This window comes from Cervus canadensis, chromosome 23 (genome assembly GCF_019320065.1).
Source record: "Cervus canadensis isolate Bull #8, Minnesota chromosome 23, ASM1932006v1, whole genome shotgun sequence".
Taxonomy (NCBI): Eukaryota; Metazoa; Chordata; class Mammalia; order Artiodactyla; family Cervidae; genus Cervus; species Cervus canadensis.
The window spans coordinates 57,989,561-58,012,723 of NC_057408.1; the positions used below are offsets into that span (position 1 = coordinate 57,989,561).

Sequence of the window (23,163 nt, forward strand, 5' to 3'; positions counted from 1 at the left end):
ATAGGCACTTACAAGGCTGATATAAAGTAAACTGAATGTTTTATACTTTTAATGTTAAGGAAGAGATAGGGAAAACCAAAAAACCCCATCATGAACATGAATTTGAGCAAACTCTAGGAGATAGTGGTCAGGGAAGCCTCATGTGCTGCAGTCCATGGGGTCACAAAGAGTTGGACATGACTTAGTGACTTGAACAAAACAACAACAAAATAGCCAACATACTTTTACTATAAAACTACACTACTTAACAGTGTCATACTGATATAAGAAAGATTTCAAATATCCATCAACAGTAGACAGGATATATCAATAGCAGAATATTCAGAGTAGAATACTATACAGCAATGAAAATTATCTACTTATCATAGTTGAATCTTACAAACATAAGTGGAAAAAAAAAAAATATATGCTACTACATGATTTCTTACACATAAAGTTCAAAAAGAGATGGACAGGTGACAGTGTTGGAGGTTAGACAGGAGGAAGTAGTCTTCAGAAGGGACAAAAACATGGCTCCTGGGCTGCTGACAATGTTCTTTCTTGACCTTGGGTGTATAAGTTTTGATAACTCACTAAGTTTATGTTTTATAAACTCTTTTGTACATTTATTATACACTGGTAATATTTAAATGATACTTGTAGTAAAATTTAGTAAAAAAAAAAGTTATACATTTTTACATGTGACCTTATCTTGATCTTGTAAAAAATTATGACAACATGGGTTTTAGCTCTCCCTCATGAAAGGCTTAAAATACCTCTGCTTTTCCTTTATTGGCAGTTAATGTCACATCATTTTCATCCACTTGTGAAATACTCTCCAGTTCTTCAGCCTGAAGTGTAACTGATTCTTCACTTAGCTGTGCCTTTAAATCTCCTGTAGAAAATTTATAATACTCGATTTACATCCATAAACTATGTCACAGAGACAATCCATGCAAAGTATGAGGTGAAAAGTCACCCAGTCGTGTCCAACTCTTTGCGACCCCGTGGACTAGACAGTCCATGGAATTCTCCAGACCAGAATACTGGAGTGGGTAGCCTTTCCCTTCTCCAGGGGATCTTCCCAACCAAGAGATCAAACCCAAGTTTCCCATATTGCAAGCGGATTCTTTACCAGCTGAACCACAAGGGAAGCCCAATCCATGGATAATGACCACTAAATATAATTAACAAGGAAGAAATCTTTATATACCAAATATCAGTCAGCCTCATAAAAGCTGTTTAAATGTACAGTCACTAGGACAAAGAACCGTATCATTGTTCATTTAGCTGGATTCTTCAAAGTCTAAATTTTGAAGAAGATTGTGGATTTTAATCTCTTCCTTGCAAAACACTGACAACTTCATTTAATACTTTTCACTTTGAACCATTTCATGAATATGCAAGTTGAATTTTAAAATGAATAATTCTTTATAATAACAGAAAGTCAATTAATACTATGTACAGCCTCTTTATCCCACCACCCCACCGCACTCCCCAGCCTCTGGAATATAAGCTCTTTAAGGACTAAAGCACATTTTATACCATTTCATAATATAATACACTAGGCATTATATTAGCAAAAAACAGCTGTTTGATAACTGTATATTAATCATGAAAGTATGGCTTTTAATATTCAGAGATATTTATATTTATACTACCACCGCCCCAATCTGAAAACTCTTCTTTAAAGTCTACCTAAATGATACATATAGTAAGTTATAATTCATTAACTCAGTAGTTTAACATGCCAAAGTTAAGCCGATCGATCACCTGAACAAATTATATTCCATTCACTTTGGTTTTTAACAGAAGGATTTAGGTGAATTTTGGCTGACTTGTTTCAGCTTTAAACTGAAAAGGCAATGTGAAGTTGTATAAAAATCAAATCAGTAACTAATACTCAAGAAATTCAAATACTTTCTTCCTCATAAGAACATGATCACACAACCACTAACTTACAGGTTAAATAAAAAGTTCACTAAAAATTTCATTTAATCCATTACCTGAAAAAAGACCATGGTTAAGATCAGCCACTTCTTTTCCCAAATTACTTCTTGATAGGTCTGATTTTCTTATTAGGGCAATAGGTTCTCTTTTCTCTGGTGATCTAATAAAATAACCAAACGATGGCTACAAAATAAACATGTGAATTATTTTCTTTATATTCAACTCCTCTGAGAAATTCTAGACTATCTTATCCTAATACTCGTAAACTAGTTAAACAGATTTCAACAAAGTAATTTTGATTTTTCATTTAAATGTAAGTTGCTAGAAATGAACATTACAAGTCCAGACAGGACCTTTTATTTCCTTACTGCTAGCTATCTGTAATCATCAGAATGAATACTGTCAAATAATTTGCCCTTACTAAGAAATCCAAATGAAAACAACCCAGAAACGACACATTGTTCCTTCAGCAATTATTACTGAGCACCTACTATCTGTAAGGTACTGTTAGTAACATATCAGTAAGAAGAAAGATAAAATTTTCTGCCTTCCTGGAACTTACAGTACTTAGAAGGGTATTTTATTTTACACAATAAATAGGTCCCTGAAAACCTGTATTAAGATTAGGCATGTTCCTACTGCCTTGGATAAGCATTCAGAAGGTCTGCATTCAGGGACCTTGCTCAGGGGCAGGGAATTCCCCATCCAGCTTCTTTCCAGAGCTCTCACAGTACAGGCCTGAAATGCAAATTCACTAAAGGCACTCAATTTTCAACTGATCTTCACTTGGGGATTTCTTCCTTTGATCCAGCAACCTGAACCAAGCAACATTTCACAACTAACACAAAGTGACAGATCCATCTTTCCAGTACCTGGTGTTTTGTCCAGCTGTTCAGAAAGGAATTCAGTTACTCTTCAAATTCTCTCATAATGTCAAAACCAATCGGTCCAGGAAGAAATATCTGCCTAGGTATTTACTCTCATTTTTTTAATTCACTGCACAGATAGGACCCACAGTTCAAATTTTTCTGTAAATCGGCAGTGTTCTAACTCACCAACTGTTTCAAATTACACTCTCAATGAAGTTCAGGTTTAGCATACACTTACTATGACAGCACCAAGTCCCAACACGGAATTCTCCGGAGGCACTCCCACACCCTAGACTCTTGTGTTTCCTACTGCCATCCAATTCCCTGGCCTTCGTGACACCTACTATGTGGCTCAGTCTCTGCCCACTGATCCTCCAGCTCCTCTCACATCTGGGCCTGAAAACTACTCCCTGCCTCCCTGTCCCTGTGAGATGCCCCCAAGCCCTGTGAGGGCCCCTCACAACCTGGCCCTTGTCTACTTCCACCAGCCATCGCCTGCTGCCCCACTCACAGGAGCTGTCTGCCTGCTCTCTGCTCCTTGAATGTTCCACTCAAGCTCCACTTGGCATCTCCAGGCCTTCACTGCAAACACACCGCCTCCTCCCCACCTGTCGGGCACCAGCACAGTGCCCCTCCTCAGACACCGCCCTGACCCTAGAAATGACATAGCTTCCCCTCCTGCCTCATACAAGTTACCAATAACACTGGCATTTAAAACTTTTTACACGTACATCCTATTAAACCAAAACACTACTATATTTCGAAACATGTTTTTAGACCAGAGGTTTAAAAATTAATGAATCTCTGAATTCTTCCCACAGCCAAGGACGTAACAACAGCAACAAACATTAGGTACTTCATGCATGTGAAGCTGTGCTAAACACCGTAGTGCACCAGCACAGTAACCCACAAACCCTATAAGACAGTACTGCATCCTAGAAACCGGAAAATTAAGGCACAGAGGAGTTACATACATTGTTCCATGACACAGAACTAGTTAAAAGACAGAGCTAGGACTGGAGCAAGGGTACGACCACTAAAAATTGAAATGTTTTCCCATCATCCCACCACGCCCCTATTCTGTCTCTGCTTTAAAGACACTATGATCTGGCTACACTGTCACTGCATTCAGTACATAAGGGCGGTGCATTTAACCACTCCCAGTATACATGGTACTCACTCTTTTCACATTGTAACCACCACCAAGGCAACCTAGAGCTTCAGACCTTTGAGCAAAGAACTCCCCTAAAGACAGACGTAAGTAACTGGCATCATCTCTGTCCACATCTGAGGCACTCAGTGATCTCCTCAGCAGACCATAGTTGACCGAAGTTCCCCATGATGTATCTCCAAGGGCAACCGACATGTTCTGGGCATCTATATTTTCTTCCTAGGAAGAAAGTTATCATTTCATTTCTACAACAAGCCTTCTGTTTTTCTAACACATAAAATACTAATATAACTAAGGGAATTTAAGTACTTATATTTTTAAAAAGTTTGGACAAATTCAAGCTTAAGCAGCTAAGAAATGTAATGAAGTCCAGAAGAAATTTTTAATACTTAAGTTACAATACACATTGCTTTAATATACTGCTTAATCAAATACTGATTGTCATTGATACAAATCTTTAGAGAGGAATGTCTCTTCAAATAAAAACAAATAGCACTACTCAGTTTAAAACATGATTAAAAACTATGGAAATATCTTTGAAGCCTATTCAGGCAATTTTAAGTGAATTAATAACCATTATTTCAGTAGGCCATTTATTTTTCAATTAATAATTAAGTATGTGAAGGAAAAGGCAGAAACTATCTAAACATAAGGAATATCAAGATATAATTCTATACTATGTATCTATGTATTCTCACTATGTATTCTCAGAAAGAAATGAACATTTTACCTACATTTAAATACAAGAAAAATCTGAACTGTTGTTTAATGTCAATAAAATACAAACCTGCATAAACTGATGTTCTTTATTAAATTCTTCTTCATCTTGTGCAATCAAATCCAATGCATCAGCTTAAAAAAAAAAGTTTACATAATTATATTGTACTAATGCTCAATTAAATACTAGCATATAAATACAGCTTAGCTAATTAGGAAAATGAAATAGTAAAGAAATAAAATTGAAAGAAATACGTGAAAGCTTCCATCACAGAACTGATGACACATCTGCATTAAGCACGTAAGAGTATATGGTTCTGGAACTTTTCGTAATGAACCTCCTACTGCAACTGATTTCATCAGGTACTAACTTGCCCTAACTTACCAACAGGGCTTTACAATGTAAGCTTTTTATAAGATTCACATTAATTTCAGCCTTGCAAATCTGGCACACGAGAGTTACAGCAGTTGTCCATGATATGCATGGAATTTCATCTGGAACCATCAGACTGACAAGCCCCTCTATAAATTCATCATGGTGTGAACTACCTATTCGTCCCAACACCCAGGATTGCCCCAGTTTCTGAAAGGAAAAATCCCACATCCCAATAAACCCCACAGCCTGGGCAAACAGGGACAAGTGATCACCCAGTGTCTATTCCTCAACGTTTCAACTAAGCAACTCAGTTCACCTTAGGAAACCAACGGACACACAGCCCTCCATCTCTAAGCCAAGGCCACAAGGCCAGGTGAGTGAGCAGAGGGCCAGGTGTAACACCACAGGGAAGGGGACAGACAGACAGAGGACAAAGAGACAGGACATCAAATGACCCTGCTTAAGGCATTAGAATTAACAAACCTGACTGAGGTTCCTAATGCTCTCAGGTGCTAAAGTGACTCACTATCCTAGATTAGGGAAGGCTCAGCTCAGTCCCAGTGATGAGCAATGATGGACGTGAGCCTCTGTTCCTAGAGAAACAAGTGAGGAGCTAAGCACATCCTCCAAAAAGGATTTGATGTGGCCAACCAGGATGACAGACTAACCTCAGAAGACCGTCAGAAACAATGAAAATGGTTAAAAGCAGAGGCTATCAGAACACTTACAGCCAGATCGGAAGTCTTCGTTCAGTTCATTATTGAGAGACACATTGAAATCTTGTTCTTTATCAAAAGGTGTGTAATAGGCGAGATCAGTGACCCATCTGCCCTCCTCATCCTGATAGACCACACTCTGTGGTGGGTCCGCTTCTAGAAAAGAGAATTCCAGACACATCCAATGACACACAACAAACAAAATGATATGATATTCTTAAATGATTTCATTTAGCTGACTTATCTTAGTTATCAGTGGTACTGAAATCTGCCCAAAATTAGGAAACCCATTTCCCCAAAAGAAAAGCCTCTCTCTGATGGTGAAATCGCCAGCCTTAGTCCCAGTAAAGTCCATCACAGAGGATGAGGCAGGAAGGAGAAGACGACAAACACTGACAAAGGCACTTTTCTACCAGATAAGTACACCATTTTTAAATCCACAGATTTAAAACACAGAACATGTATATATTTTAATACGAAAGATTACACAAGTTCCACTTGGAAATACAGTATATTCAAAATGTGTATAAGTATTTTATATATTTCTTACTTTTATTTAAAAAGAAAAAAGAAAGAAACAAAGGCCCACTCACGGTCCTTGGTCTTTCCAACCAACTCGTAACATTCACAGGTTTGCCTTTCACTGGTGGGTGACCACAGAGCATCAGTGGAATTAAATGCATTGTCACTAACAGGCTTCAAAGATGCTACATCCACATTTGTTTGAATGGACACTTGAGGCGTCTCAGTGTCTAAAAATCTATCCACAGGCAAAACAGTTTCTGAGTCTGACGCCAAATGCTTATTTTGATGAGGAGACCCTTCCTCCAGCTTTAGAGAATCCATCAAATCAAAATCATCTTTACTGGCATTTGCGTCATGAAAGTAAACGGGGTTAAGTTTCGCATTAGGAGTCCTAAGAGTCTTCACCAGAACTTCTGCTCTTCCACTTTCCTTTAAAAAGTAAATAATAGACCAGAAATAAGTTTTGTTTTTCATAACTTCTTTCAAAAAAAACAATTATGCAGATGACATAAAATATTTATTCTAGAAAGGAATGGACAACACAGTATTCTTCTAGACTGTATGTGAACCAATCATAAAGAATTTACCAAAACCAATGGCAAATATACACCAACAGACTCAGACACCAAAAGTACGGCCAAGGTGCTCACTATAGTTCAGGATTTTAGAAGTATAACTTTTGTAACTATCTTCCTACCCTATCTAAAAGGATAGGAAGCCCATCAGTGTGGCTAGACTCAAAGAATTAATATGATTAACAGACTCTGAAAACATAAATGAATGACATTTAATAGGAGTAAAACAGCAAATACTACAAATGACCGTCAGGAGTCCAAGAACAACTGCATCAGACATGGCAGATTAAGCCATGGCCTCGAAAACACACTCTCCAACAATCCTTCGCAAATGGCACTCCTCACTCTTTCCTAGAATAATAGCTGCTGAAAGGGACTTGTGTGCCCACAACACACTTCTCAGATATTCAGCCACTGCTAACTATTAAGTGCCAGCGAAGCCTTTAACAGGATTCACAGATAAGGCTTTTCAAAGTCAGGATACTACACAGAGATAGCTATATGTAAAAGATAAGCTACTAACTTTGAAATAAGGTCATACATTTAAATTCTAGTGACATAATTTATTAACTTGGTGATTTTCCAACAATTTTTTATACAAAAAATAAACAATCTCCACTTTATCTCAAAATAAACTCCAAATGACTTAAAGATTTAGATGCAAGAGCACTAGGAGAAAATACAAATGGACAGTTTTATATTCTTCAGTGAATAATAACTTCTTAGTGGAACACTTCTGTGGGTTAAACTCTATCTCTTGGAAAAGATGTGTCCAAGTCTTATCCCCAGGTGGTACCTGCAAACTGTGGCCTTATTCAGAAATAGGGTCTTTGCAAATGCAACTAAGCTGAAGATCTTGAGAGAACATCCTGGATTTGGGGTGGGCCTTAAACCCCACAAGCAATGTCCTTACAAGAGAAAGGAGAAGGAGACCTCAGAGGGATCAGAAAGACAGGGACAGGCCAAGTGAAGATGGAGCAGACAATGGAGCGATGCGGCCATGAACTAAGGACACCAGGGCCCCAGAGGCTGCAAGAGGCAGGAAGGAGACTCTGGGGGGCACTTGGCCCTGTCAACATTTTAGAACTGTGAGAAAGTAAATTTCTGTTGTTTTAAGTTACAAAACTTTGGTAATCTGTTCTGGCAGCCCTAGAAAACTATCATAAACACCTAAAAAAACTACCAAAAGCCTGAAAATACACGAGGACCAGCAAAGGGAGACCCAGTGGAGTCACAGAAGTTGCCGTCTCCAAGGAGAGAAGCTGCAGGAGCCCACCCTGCTCACACCTGGATCCAGACTCCCCACCTCCAGAACTGTGAGGAGATATGCATCTGTTGTTCAAGTCAAAAAAAAAAAAAGTGCACAATGATCAAAGTTATCTCAACATAGAAAGTTTATTAAAAAAAAGTTAAAATATGAATATTCCAATGGGGAAAAAAAGGAGACAAAGAACTGACATTTAAAACTATTAAAAAAAAAAACAAAACTATTTTTCATATAGGATACTAGCAAAGACGAAAAAGAACCAGAACGCAGGAAACCAGCTCTCTCCTCCACAAAGCACCTGAAAACAATGCTGAAGAAAGAATGTTCTTGAGGCTAACAGGGCAAAGCTACCACCTATGGGACTATGACCAACAGTGGCAGGCAGAAGAGGACAGGACAGCACAGGGAGGAAACCTGGAGCAAAGCCACTTGTTGGCAACCCATTCCAGGTCAGGGCTTCTAACGGAGCAGAGCAGCCCCTCATTGCAACTGAAAGTCACAAGGCTTTGTGTTTTTTTGTGTTTTTTTAAAAAAAAAAAAAAAACAAAAGCAGGGGGTCATTACAGCTGCTCTGACAGCTTGTACACCTAAACACAAAAACAGAGGTCTCTGTCTATACTTGGACACTGTAACCCAGCAAAACTTGAGAGTAAGGAAATGTGAGACAGGAAAAAAATAAAAGCAATCCAAAGGTCTCAGGAGGCAGGGTTTCAGGAAGAGGCAAAGAAAGCACATGAAATCCCACAGACCACCTCCTGATAACAACAGAGAAGGAGGAGGAATCTAACCCCACATTCATCAAGATAGCAAAGAGCACCACCAACAGGAGACAAATGGAATGACAGGCCTTCCCAGAGGATGTAATCAGAGTGCATAGCGCTGCCCTATGTTTCAACTGTTCACACAGGGGGAATGTTTAATCAGGAGGGGAAAGCAGTCACATATATCTAGCATACAGATCATTTTACAAAACAACAGGCCTAAACTTTACAAAAAGCTTAATGACATGAAAGACCTCCCTGTCACTGCAACCAAATACAAGTGTGATCCCTGATCAAAGCTTGGATCCAAAACCAAAGAAATAAAGGACATCTGTAGACAGTGGATAAATGTGAACCTGGATTGTGTATTCATTTAAATCAAAACATCAAAGTTACACTAGCAAAAAGAAATTGTGATTATGGAGGAAAATGTCCTCATTCACAGGAAGTAAACACTGAAGTGTTAGGGTAAAATATCTGCAAATTACTTTCAAATGACTCAGTAAAAAAACTACTTTTTTGAAGGACAAAGAAAACACAAAGATAGCAAAAATGTTTACAATTGGTTGACCTGGACAGGAGCATACAGATGTTCAGTGCATCACTCTGCACTGCAGGTAAAAGAAAGGTAAGAAGCAGCAGGAAAGAACTGGAAGGGTATTTCTCATCAGTTTGTATCTGGGAAAATAGAGCCCAAGGAAAACCAAAAGTTTTATGTTAATAATCTTCTAATGAGTCCAGTAATAATTTTCTAATGTCAAATTTCTGAAAAATCATAAAGACTGGAACATACCTGACTAGGATCACTCGTAGGTAACTTAAAATAATTTTCTGGAGGTTCCTGTCCTTCTACGTCTTCATACATCATTCCTGGAATCGCCAGTTGCTCAAAATAAGCCTCCAAATGATCATCATAAAACTCTTCATCATCAATATCATCATCTATCAGTAAAATGGAGGAAAAGTAATCAATAAGGTTGATAAATCATTTGCATCAACAGTCCATGTGATTCTGCCTAAACATTTGACATGAAAAAAATCCACTGTTTTCATCTATAAATCACTAAAAGCATTCTAATATTTAACCAAACTAAATACTTAACCTTCACTGAGAAGACAACACAGAAGCAGCCACTAACAAACACTGGAAGTTAGGATAGGGCAAGTGTGGCCATGGGAAAAGCGCCGTTTATTCAGAAAGCAGTGTGGCAAATGAGCAACTATCAACAAAGGACAAATGAGCCTGCCACAGGAGAAATAAAACTAAATTCCAGTGAATTAATGGTTAATGCTAATACGAAACCTCAAACAGTATCTGATGAAGGAAAAAAAAAGATGTAACAAAGCTGAGTACTGATAGATATGATAAAAAACTCAACTTCCACTAAACCCAGAAAGCTACAGACAGACAAATAAAAACAACGGTGGCAGTGCTTCTCAATGTTCTACACACAGCCTGGCAAGGGCAGGATGAAACTAGAACTGTCAACCACCTGTAACAGTATTGTGAGCCTTTTCAAGAGGGCAATTTTCCTACTGCCTCTGAGAATCTAGCATACTAAAATAAGAAACTATATAAATTCAGGTCAACAATTCCTCATCCACAATTTCATAATCTAAAAATATTTTTAAAATTTTAGCAGCAAAACCTGTTTTGATTTTACAGTTTCAATTTATCCCATTTGGCTCACCAGTCTGGCCTCCAAAGTCATGGATAATTTGGTCTCTGCCTACTTTCTGGGTTTATTCCCAAGTTCATCTTTCCACAGGTGCTATAAATCTGCCACACAAAAGCATTGGCTACTCTCTCCAAATGTTGTCTCTATGCCCCCACCTTAGGGTCTCTGCTAAAGCCATTCTTTCTTCTTAAATGTACATTTATTCCAGTGTCTATGTTGAGGCCTATCAGAGGCCTCCTTTCTCAAAGAGGAAAAATGACCTCTTTCATTGAAGCCTCACAGACACCTTCCTCAGTCAGAATTAACTTGTCACCCTCCTGTGACCCCCCCAGTTTGTACCATTGAGACACACTCCACACAGAGGGGAGCCATGCATCTCTCTGCCCACTTGGCAGGACTTTCAGAGCACAGGGGTAAAATATTTCATTGAACCCCAGTGTCTTAGCATGGTGCTTTATCCATTTATACGGTAATGATACTCAACAGAGAGATGAGACTAAGCCTATCACGAGTGCTATAAAGAAAAAAAATTTAAACTCCCATCGCTTAACGGAAGTGGCCATTTGAGTGCTGGTGGATAAGTGATAAAGAAGGCAGAGAAACAGAAAGCTGCACAATCACTACGGCAACGAGGCAATAGAAACACATGGAGCAACAAGCTCAGGATGAGGAAAAGATGAGCCAAATTTCGTGACGCTACCAGAAGAATCTTCCAAGCTGGCAAGTGATATCAGTTTCTCGTTTTCTAGGAAACTAGTAAGGCTTAAGTTACTGTTTGGATTCCTCTCTTCAAAATGTTTTCCCACATCAGGAACACCAATCTGTAAGAAATAAAACAAAGTGAGAAATAAAATTCAATCATTTTACAGAAATAATGTTAAAAAAAATTCTTATGAAAGTAAAATAAAAATTGCATTTCCTTTTTGTAAGATTTTAAAGTACTGTGTTTACATTTATAAACATGAGACTGTTGGACACAAACTGTTTATCTGCTCAGCATCTGTCCTCCAAGGAGTCGGTCTCTTTTCAGTTCAGGGGGGCATGCGGTGTGATTCAGTCACACCTCTATATTTGTATATATACACGCACTGATGCCCAGAGGCACGCACACAAAGAAGTGGATGTAAGGTCCAGAGGCTCACAGAATGAAGTTTTACCCCAACCCACCAGCTGGTACAGTGATTTACAGAGAGGAGGATGGACCCAAGTGAGCTCATTAAAACTGTGATTTTTTTTGTTAGTTTTTTAACTCTACACTGAAAGAAAGATGACGCTCTTCTTTTTGGTCATGAATATTAAAAGTATACACTCAGGTTGCCTACAAACAAATTCATCCTGCCTACCATTCAACAATAGAGTGCCAGCTCTGTGCTGGGGACTCAGAATGCAATAAACCAAACAAAGAGGAACCCTCACCCCATAGAGCCAGTACTCCAGAGGATCTGGCGAGAAGTCAGGCAGAGCAGCAGTGCAGACAGCCCTGGAGACTCAGGGAGTCCCAGGCCAGCCCTATTCCCCACTTCCTGGTTACTTATAGCAGTTCACAAGTACAAGACTTCTACCTAATATTAATGGTACTCAGCATTCACACTTGTGAAACAAGAACTTTCACTCTCCTAACAATAGAAATTGGTAACATAAAAAAATTACCTCGTTCTCTTTATTCATCCAGGATTGTGAACAAAAATCAATAGGTGAGTCTGTTAAGAAAACAAAAACAAAAACTGACAGACCAAGGTATTTTATCAACTAAATACCTAACAACTCTCAAAAATATTAATAGCAAATTAACAAACTAAACAATTTTTCCCATTAAATAGAATAGAGCACTTTTAAATGATAGTATAGAAGCCCATCACTGGCAGTTAAATTAAAAATCTGTTAGGGTAGAAAAGCTTAAAAAATTATACACATACCAAAAACACCTGAATAGGAATCTGACCAAGTCTTTAAAGCTAACTTCTGCTTTACAGAGGATGTGGGAAAGACAGAATCAAGGAGAATGAAACCATGAGTGAGCAAACAGCAGGACAGCTCCAGGATGACAGGCCTAAAGACACCACAGCAAATGAAGCAAAACAAAATGGACCCTTCCTCGGACCCCAAATCAAGCAAGTCAACCGAGATAATCAGTAAAATATGGGCCAGGGTACCATATGCATCAATAATAGCACTGTGGTTATCCAGGAAAATGTTCATACTTTTATTAGAGATGCAAACTAGTATACATAGGAATAAAATGATGTCTGGAATTCTTAAATATCAGAGGAAAAGGTAATATAAAACAGAAAAGATGAAGCAAGTGTGACAAAACTTTATCAAACTGTGAGAGAGTTACATGGGGAGGTGTTTTTTTTTTTAACTGATAAACTTTAAATCATCCTTTTAAAGTATACAATTCAATGGTTTTTAATACAAAGCTGTGCAACCGTTATCACTCTCTAACTCCACAATGTTTTCATCACATCAGAAAGAAATGCTGTGCCCACTAACAGGCACTCCTCCTTCTCCCTGCCCCCCAGGCTCTAGCAACCACTAATCTTCTCTGTCTAGTGGATCTGCCTATCTGTACCAACAAATAAATTGATTCGCAGTATGTGGCCTTCTGAGTCTGTCCTCTTTCACCCAGATGCTTTCAAGGGTCTTCCGATTATAGCACATACCAGTACTTCACTCAGTTTTAAGGCTGAATGATACTTTACTGAATGGACACACTACATCTTATTTATCCATACATTAGCTTATCCATACATTAGCTGATGGTTATTTGAATCAGTAGCTTTTTAGCTACTGTGACTAGTCAAGTTATGGACACTCAGGTATATGAGTTTTTGTGTGGATACACACTGTCACTTCTCTTGGGTGTATGTCTAGGACTAGACTTGCTGGGTTGTGTGGTGATGCTACGTTTCATGTTTTGAGGAACCGTCAAACTATCTTCCACAGACACAACACTTGACTTCCCAACGAGTAAGGTGGTTTCCACAAGAAAGAACACTTCAGCTTAATCAAAAAGGACAATGAAGAGACTGATTAAGAGATCTTCTCTTACAGAAGTATTATGACATTAATAAGTAAATGCCAAATCAAAGCATTTTTATAGTATCACAGTTTAAGATAAATACTGGTCCAAAGCCAGAGAAACAAGAAAGGAAATTAAAACTGTGTGATATCACCTATATGTGGAATCTAAAAAAATACAACAAACTAGTGAATATAACAAAAAAGAAGCAGATTCACAGAAATAGAGAACAAACTAGTGGTTACCAGTAGGGAGAGAGAAGTGAGAGGGGCATTATAGGAGCAGGGGATTAAGAGGAACAAATTAGTAGGTTAAAATAAGCTACAAAAGCATGCTGTACAACATGGGGAATATAACGAACATTTTATAATAATTATAAATGAAGTATAAGCTTTAAAAATCGTGGATCACTATACTGTACACCTGTAACTTATGTAACTGTACATCAACTACATTTCAATTAAAAAATATATTTTTAAAAAGGAAATTAAAACACACACATTAAGAAATAATTTCTCCCAGTGGCATACCTTGCTCTTGCCCCAGGGGTGAGGCTCTGTCGGAAGGGCCCTGGCTCTGGAAGGGCTCTGCAGTTCTGGTCTGCTCCCCTTCTGCTCCTGCTCCATTACTGGGAAAAGCGGACTCTCTGAGGACAGCATCTGACAAACACTGACTTTCTGTCTGGTTCTTTTTCTTAGCGACAGAACTTTTAAATTAGGGAACAGGATAATAACGAAATATTAGTTACCCTGCATATATCTGTAAAATATCCATTAATCATTTATTTCACAAAAAGAAAAAGTAGACACAGTGGAAAGAAAAATTTCTGGGCCCAGCCATGTCTGGGGGACTACACCATCATTTTGGTCCAGCAATGTACATCTACCAAAACCAAATACACTGTTACTCTGCCTCTCAAGTGATAAAGTGAGGTGTTTTTTTTTCTTCTTTCCCAGATCTGTGAATCTATCATATCTAGAGGACAGCTCAGGTTTTAAAAGACAAGACAGACTTAAAGGATATTGGGATATTTGCCAAATAGTTACTTCTCTGAATTACAAATGCTTTTAAGTCATACTTCAGTCCCTGCCACTGTTCTTATCCCTGTCTTCCTTCTGCCTCTGTTGTTTCATATACGGATGAAAAGGTTCTTCCTTGAAGGCAATTTTCCACCCAACCTACTACAAAAGCTCCTGGTTCTCTCACCGTTCCCCAGGCCATTTCACCAGCAAAAGGAGGGGGGAGGAATGGAAGTTCAGGAAAAAGTTGCTAATGTAACAAATTCATCATGTGACAAATGGATACCCAGGGCCAGGCTTTTATCAGGCCATGATGAATGAAAATAAAATAGTTTTTTCATCAATTCCAAGTTCTAACCCTCTGTCCTAGTTTCTCCACCTTTTTATTACAGCTGCAGTAGATAGCTGAATCAAAAAACAACCTGATTAAAAAATGGGCAGAAGACCTAAATAGACATTTTCCCAAAAACATACAGATGGTCAACAGGTACATGAAAGATGCTCAACACTGATCATCACCAGGGAAATGCAACTCAAAACCACAAAGTGGTATGACCCTTATACCTGTCAGAATGGTTAGCCTCAAAAAAGACAACAAACAGCAAGCGAAGAGAATGTGGAGAAAAGGGAACCCTCCTACACTGCTGTGGGACTGTAAACTGGTACAGCCACTGCAGAGAACAGCATGAAGGCTCCTCAAATAGATGACCAGTCCAAGTTCAATGCATGAAGCCAGGCACCCAAAGCCAGTGCTCCTGGACAACCCAGCGAGGGAAGGTAGGTGGGAAGGTGTTTAGGATGGGTGGGGAACACATGTATACCTGTGGCCGATTCATGTTGATGTGTGGCAAAAACCATCACAATATTGTAAAGTAATTATCCTTCAATTTAAATTAATCAATTTAAAAAAATTGAAAATAGAATTACTATATGATCCAGAAATTCCACTCTTGGGTATTTATGCAAAGAAAATAAAAACACTAACTGGAAAAGATACATACACCCCTATGTTCACTACAGCACTATTTACAATAGCCAAGATATGGAAGCAACCTAAGTGCCCATCAACAGATAAATGGATAAAGAAAATTTAGTTGTGTATAGTACTCGGCCATAAAAATGAAATCTTTTGATTCAAAGCAAATCTAGAATGAATATACAGAGTTAACAACTTTTATAAAGTATTTATGCATGCGTGCCAAGTCATTTCAGTTGTGTCCAACTCTCTGCGACCCTATGGACTATAACCCACCAGGCTCCTTCCTCTGTCCATGGGGATTCTCCAGGCAAGAATACTGGAGTGGGTTGCCACACCCTCCTCCAAGGGATCTTCCCGACCCAGGTATCAAACCCATGTCTCCTGCAGCTCCTGCACTGCAGGCGGATTCTTTGTCGCTGAGCCACCAGGGAAGCCCCATGTACATGTATATGTGCATAGAAAATTGTCCAGATTAAATAAAAAGATAATCAACATCCATTTTCTAATTAGTAGGTTGACAGGTCTTTGCTGTCTTCCTTACACCTGCCTATACTTTATGATTTTTTCCCCAATGAGCATGTATTACTCTTAGAAAAAAATTTTGAAAGACTAAAAATGTTATTAACATCATATAAAGAAAACAGCTAAAGGTTCTTAGAATTGATTAGAGACACAATCAATGTTCATCTTCCATCAGACTGAGTGAGACTCGCTCTTAAACACAGTGAAAGCAAGATGAAGTAAGAACTCACTCATCATTGGAGAAGACAAGCCGTAACCTCTCTCTTGGCTCATCTTCACTTTGGCTACTGGGTGATGTCTCCGATGGAACTGAAAACTTCCCTTCCACTAAGTAAGAGGTCTGGACATCAGAATACCTACACATGAAAATTTTGTTGCAATTGTTAATAATTAAATTATACATATTTAAAATTCACATGACATAGGACTGTATGACTATAAAATCAACGGCCAGGGGTAAAAACAGATAGGGCCCACAGTGTTGAAAACCATCACTGTACCTGCAAAGCACTGAAAAACTGTGTAGCAGCAGCAGCAGAACGTATATTTTCAACAAGAAAGTCGTGGAAACCGTAAAGCTAAAAGTTTCTAGAGAGTTAATCCAACCCCTCTGTTCCAAATATAAAGGTGATGCTCCATACAGAATGTTTAGGTTGGGCAGAGGATGGGAAAGAGGTTAGAGTTTTTTTTTAATTAAAGATTTATCTGTAGCATGCAAAGCCTTTAAAAAAAAATTTATTTATTTTAGTTGTACTGGGTCTTTGCTGCTACAGGGGCTTTTCTCTAGTTGCAGCAAGCAAGGACTACTCTAGTTGTGATGCACCAGCTTCTCACTGAGGTGGCTTCTCTTGTGGAGCACAGGCTCTAGGGCGTGCAGGCTTCGGCAACTGCAGTGTCTGGGCTCAGTAGTTGCAGCTCTCAGGCTCTCTAGAGCACAGGCTCAGTAGTTGTGGTACACAGGCCTAGCTGCTCCGTGGCATGTCAGATCTTCCTAGATCAGGGATTGAACCTGTATCTCCTGCATTGGCAGGCAGATTCTTTATCACTGAGCCACCAGGAAAACCCAGAAGTTAGATTTTTAAGCACAGGCAAACTTCACACATTACACAAAATGGGTGAGCTATACACATCACATTTGGGGATGCAGCTCAAATCACCAGTTGCCAGGGGGCTGAACTAATACAAAGCCAAAACACCATGAACAGAAAAACCACTGGTAGGTCAAATCCTACCAGTGCTCAATCCCAAACTTACCCACCCACCACTGATAAGGTGAAGGAATAGGAAAGAGGGTTTTATCTTCTGTGTTGACTTTACATAAACGGTCATCTCCCTCAGATAAAGCAAAAGCTCAAGTTTGGCTGAGAAATTTCGCAGAAGTAATCAATATATCACAGGCTTTAAGGATCTATAAAAAAATCATCTGTTAAAACAATTCGTACCTGTTTTCAGAGCCGGATCTATTTCTAGCAAGTGTGGAAACAGCAACAGGCAGGCCAAGATTTGAAGAAAGAGTGACATTTTCCAAAATCCCACTATTACCAAGTAATGAACTGGTTAAAAAGCTTGGAAATGACTCCTCGGCTATACCTCGAAATTCTTCCATCTCACTGCAACAATAAAAGTATTCTTATATATCAAATATTACTATAAATTTTTTTCAAATGACTAAAATAGAAATCTCATAAATCTTAGAAAACTGATAAAATTCTTTTTTGGAACAGCACTAAGGGGATACTATAGCTGAGAATATAAACCTCAAACTATCTTCTAACAATTAACAAAACAATGAGATACAACAGTTTAATTACTCTTAAATTTTGAATTTACTAATAAAGAATCAAAGAAGACATGACATCAATGGCACATACAGATGATTTCAGGACATTACTTAAAAGTATACCAGTTGAATACACATCCTAACATGGAATAGAAAAAATAGAACTAGTAAAATCTAGCCCCTGATTTCAGAGACTAAGGATGAGTAAACGGTTTTAAAAGTGAGTCCATTCAAAGAAAAATGTTCAAGTTAAATAAAGTATATCTGGCACATGGACAAGACAGAAATGGTAAAAGTGGCACACAAAGGCTAGGTCTGGGGAATCCTGGCACACTCTGTACTGATGGAGAACCTTCACTGCACGCTGGCCACGGGCTCCATGGACCTCGAGCTCAGTACTCGGGAGATGTCACTTAATTTCAAAAATAATTCAGACTGCATCTCATGTAAGGGTTGTGTGAAATTCAGTGAAGAAAATAATTAAATCAGGAAAGACAAAATGAGAGGATACTGGCCTTATACTTTGAGGAATGAGAAGAACTTTTATAGGCAAAGTATGAAATAAAGGAGCTTGTAAAGAAGACAAACATAAGCAGTGATGGGAGAGATTTAAGATTTATTGCCTACCCACTACCTTAACTCACTTATCCTCAATTTACTAAAAAAACAAACTCAGAGACTAAACTAGCTAAATTTATCCAAGGTTGTGCAATTAGTAAGATTCATGCCCAGGACTAATTCCAAACTGTCCTAAACACTAAGTGTATGGTGACCATAGGAGGTGCTCCACTGTATTCAGGCAACAGGTAAGCAAAACCATGGAGCAGGTCCCACAAGCATTAAATCGTGTATTACAAAGTCTGGCCTAATCCCATCAGCTGAAAGGAGAGGAAGAAAGAGGGCTTAGAGCCTGGAAGGATATTCTAAGCAGTGCCACTACTGGTAAGATGGACAACAATGCAGGACTGTGCTAGGTTCAGTGACAAATCACTCATCTGTGAGTTTAGGTATTACAGACTAATCCAGTAACTCAACAAAGTAGGAAAAGTCTTAAGATCAGTAGAAACCTACCAAACTTACCTAAGCATAGATGAAGTTATCCACACTCCAGGCAGAAGCCTACCCCTCCCACTCCAACACCAGTCCCTCCTCCTCAACACTGTCCCATCTCTTGGTGCAGTGCCCCCACCCAAAGAAGCCTTCCTCAACCTCAGCCCAGCTATCCCCCGGAGCTACCGCCACCTCTGTCCACGCTCCCTCTGCCTCTCAGACCTCCAGCAGGAGTCACTACTGTCCACCCGGCTCCAGTCCTCACTGGAGCCCACTCCCAGTTGGCTTTCATCCCAGGGCCTCACCAAACACTTGTCAGTATCACCACTGACCTCTGTATTGTCTACTCCATAATCCCACGGTCAAGTTTCAGTCCTCTTCTTGGACCTGACAGAATGAAACTCATGTTCCTTCCTCACATAAATACTTTTTTCACCTGGCTTCCAAAGCACCTCTGTCTGACTCCCAGATTCACCAGAGGCTGCTTCTCCTCCTTGCCGGGGCCCTCCTCCTCTCCTGGACCTGCACACAGCAAGCCTCCAGGGCTGGGCCCAGGTACCCCCATCCATCCAGCCTCACTAGATGACTGCCCTCACTTTGGAAGTTTTATATCCCAGCCTGGGCCCCTCCCCTGAGCCTCAGATGTTCAACTACCTACCTGACATTTTCACATGGATATCCAACAGACACCTGAAACCTCAACCTTGACTCCACTTCATGGCAACCCCTCAAGACATCTTCAATCTTCAACCCCGCTCTTCACTCTTCCCCAAAGAGAAAACGACAACTCCGTTCTCCCATTGCTAAGACCAAACCTTCAGGGTTCCCACTACCACACACACACCCTACATGCAATCCCTCAAGCAAACCCCAGTGGCTAACCAGAACCTGCCACTGCCCAAGACTCCCACTGCCACTGTCATGGTCAACTCACACACTCTCCAAGATCCTCTGTGCAACAGCCTTTTGTCTCCACGCCTCTATCTTCCTTCCCAGACTAAAGCTCCACACACACAAGTCATCCAAAAAAGCCCAACACTGTCACAGCTTAGTCAGACCCTCCTCAGCTTCCCATCTAAGAAAGTCAGTCATGCTGGCAACAGGGGACTGAGTGATCTGTGACCTCCATCCCAGTCATCCTTGCTTCACCGCCACCATGAAGGCTCCTGCTCCTTCTCTTCTTTCAGGTCTTTATGTAAAGGTCCATGTCCCCACCAGCCAGTACAGTCAGGCACGGCATGTCTGTTTCCTGGCACGGCTTACTTTTCTCTTTACAGTTCACCCGCTTAACTACCCTCTCCCACATCAGAATGTGAGCTCCATGAGGGCAGAGACTGGGCCTGTGTCACAGTGAATTCCTATCTAAAACAGTGCCCTAAAGAGTAGACCCTCAATAAATTTGCTGAAGAAAGGAAGGCTTTCAAACTGAGTTAATACAAGCACATTCATCACTACCTATCTCATTAGCACCCACCACCTCTCAGATCACGCCTCAGTGTTTTCCTCTTTTTGACAGGTCTAATTCCTCTTCTTGATTTCTACAAAGACGTTCAAACTCTCCCACATTAGGATGCAGGAAGTGGAAAACCTGTCCCATCCTTCCTCTGCACTTTAGCCCCCTGCCCACAGCCAAGCATCTCATCTGACAGCCTCCCCTTCTGTGTTAGGGACACCCAGGACCCTGACCTCAGCTACATAATGCAGTGCACACCTTACACACATGAATCTCAAACGCAAATGCCTTCAACAACACACACTGTCAAACAAGAAGCCTCTAAGAACTGAGATCAACTAGAAACTAGACTCCACTTGAACCAATTTAAATGCAGTGAAAACACCACAGCCAATCAAAACACATTTGTGAACCTTATTTCTGAGGAAAACACAGGGCTTGTCTAAAACAAACCCAGAATCACTCTCCATCTTTCTGACTCTGCTACAACCACTCTACCCCAACAGAAAGGCCTCCTGACCAGTCTCAACGCTTCAGTTCTCACCACCCTACAATTAATCCTCTGCACGGCAATCAAAGGGACCATCAAACATAAGCCAGGTACAATATCCTTCCTGAAAACTTCAATGAGCCACCTCATCTTCCACATGTCCCAGCCTCCTGCACCTGTTCCTGTAACACTCAAGCCCATCCCTGCCCTGGGGCCTAGAATATTCCTCAAGATGTCTGCACAGCTAGCTCCTTCCCAACATTCACCTCAATTCAAATGTCACTTTCTAAAAGAGGCGATCCCTTATCATTAAGTGAAACCTAGCCCCATAGTCCATCACAGTCATTTTACTTTTGGCTAGACTGATGACAGCCTTTTTGTACTTGTCTGTCTTCCACTAAAAAGATTTCTCCTAAGAGCAGAAGCCTTGCCTATCCATCCATCCCACTTTAAAATCCTGACCAAGTTGTCCAGGTAGGCTCCTCACATCTAGTCTTGTAGCTACTAAGTTACACATTTACAAACATATATAACACATTAATATATACATTAACTCTTTAAGAGTGATCTCAGCTTAGAAGGAAACAAATCCAAGAAAATTGAGATATTAAGCAAAGGTCATTCATGCAACAATCATTAGCAAACAGAAACCGTGAAAAACAACTCTGGTTGGCTGCATGAAGCAAAGCAACAGTAAATAAGGTGGTTGCCCTCAGGAAGCTGACAATCCACTCCAATATGATATAGTGTTAAGTGTAGAAGAAGAGTTTCGCTGCCAGTGCAAGAGAAACACCATCCAGGGGAAGATTCCTCCAGATATAATCTAGTGCCCAATCTCTCTTTTCCAGAACAGGATTACACTTATTCTAAGCCATCCTAAAGCTTTCCTAGAAGAGATCTCCTAATTTCCATCTGGACTACATTACCAACCCCCCTGCCTCACCTTAAACCAAAACAGTAGGATGTTGTCTTTCCTTTCACTACATTTGAACTAACCAGCCACCTCTGAGATTTCTCTGGGTACTTCCCTAAAGCAATAACTTCAAAACTTCTTGCTCGAGTTTACTAATACTTAATTGCTTTCAGACCTAGACACATCAAATATCATGGGCTGCAGCTGTGGACCAGAAATCTACAAGCAAAAAAATATTGGCTGTGGGGAAAAAGCAGTCAAACTTCCCCAAAGTTCTAAGATACTCTTTATCATTAGGTAGGCATTTTAGCATAGCAGTTTTCAAAGCTTACCGTAAAGTTTGCCCTAAAAACTGAAGTCCGGAGAAAAAGTTGATCTTGGAGCAGAAAAAGCTCCAGTCGAGTGACCTCAAAATGGTAACAGCAAGTGAAAACACAGTCATGAAAACAGCTGTCCTCCAGGCGACTGCCTCGAAAGGGACCTCATGCTTCAGGGAACAAAGTCTGCCGTCGGGAGAAAACAAAAGTAGAGCGACCTCAAACGCTGTCTCCCTTCCCGTTTTTCCGTGAAACGACTCGCACGAAGCCGGGAGCCACGGGGACACGGCCGCACCCGCCGGACCGCAGCGCGTCACCCGCGCCTGGCCCGGCCAGTGAGCCGGGGCCGTCGTGTGGGGAGAGAGGGGCGGAACCAGGCCCCTAACAAGATAACCTCGTTTCGGAGGCCCCGCTCTTAAGGCAGCCCGAATCGCCTTCCCCGACCCAACTACCCCTCACCAAGCGCGCGACGCCAGCCGCTGCAGCCCAGGCGGCTAAAGGTCCGCCGAGGAAGGGGTTAGGCGTCGGTGCGGGGGGGTGGGGGGTGGTTCCGACAGCGCGAGTGCGCGCGTCCCCTCATGGCTGCCTGCCGTACCGCGCGCCCCTCGGATTTACGTCAGTTCGCGGCACGGGCCGAGGGGCGGGGACTCCGAGCCGGCTTTGGATTGGGTGGCGCGAAGGGGCGAGCCCGCTGATTCGGTGAGGGCAAGCGTCCGGATTTGAAGCGGGAAGCCGCGCCCGGCCGAGAAGCGCGGCGCCTGCCTTACCTGCAGCCAGAGCACCGGCACTGTGTGCAGAGACCTACTTCGGGTGGGGACAACTGACACACCCCGAATTCGGGTCGGAAGTGTTGGCATTGTCCGTACGGGAGCAGACACTGACGTGTGTGGTCACCTTACCGCACGTTTACACCTAGAGCGCTCCTGTTCTAAGTCTTAAATTGAGCGCGCCCTACACCGAGTCGTCTGTGTGGCGCAGTAAAGGTTGGTCCCGGGTGGCGAGGGACGAGATGAGACGGTCGGTCCCTAATTGC

General features: G+C 40.8%; 1 protein-coding gene across 5 annotated transcripts in view; it reads right to left on the reverse strand.

Moving 5' to 3' along the window:
* The window catches only part of CEP192 (centrosomal protein 192), a 71,875-nt gene extending 49,130 nt beyond the window's left edge, over positions 1 to 22,745 (reverse strand). For all 5 annotated transcript variants that reach the window (XM_043443851.1, XM_043443850.1, XM_043443849.1 and 2 more), the window contains exons 1-14: positions 22,590 to 22,745; positions 22,146 to 22,316; positions 17,570 to 17,737; positions 16,358 to 16,483; positions 14,138 to 14,313; positions 12,236 to 12,285; positions 11,286 to 11,406; positions 9,700 to 9,848; positions 6,372 to 6,732; positions 5,791 to 5,934; positions 4,757 to 4,821; positions 3,979 to 4,188; positions 1,986 to 2,112; positions 756 to 874 (exon numbers count right to left, since the gene is read on the reverse strand). In XM_043443851.1, coding sequence (XP_043299786.1) covers positions 756 to 874; positions 1,986 to 2,112; positions 3,979 to 4,188; positions 4,757 to 4,821; positions 5,791 to 5,934; positions 6,372 to 6,732; positions 9,700 to 9,848; positions 11,286 to 11,406; positions 12,236 to 12,285; positions 14,138 to 14,313; positions 16,358 to 16,483; positions 17,570 to 17,737; positions 22,146 to 22,255 — 1,926 coding nt within the window. In that variant the 5' untranslated portion in view covers positions 22,256 to 22,316; positions 22,590 to 22,745. The remainder of the gene's footprint in view (positions 1 to 755; positions 875 to 1,985; positions 2,113 to 3,978; positions 4,189 to 4,756; positions 4,822 to 5,790; positions 5,935 to 6,371; positions 6,733 to 9,699; positions 9,849 to 11,285; positions 11,407 to 12,235; positions 12,286 to 14,137; positions 14,314 to 16,357; positions 16,484 to 17,569; positions 17,738 to 22,145; positions 22,317 to 22,589) is intronic.
* Positions 22,746 to 23,163: the final 418 nt, after the last annotated feature.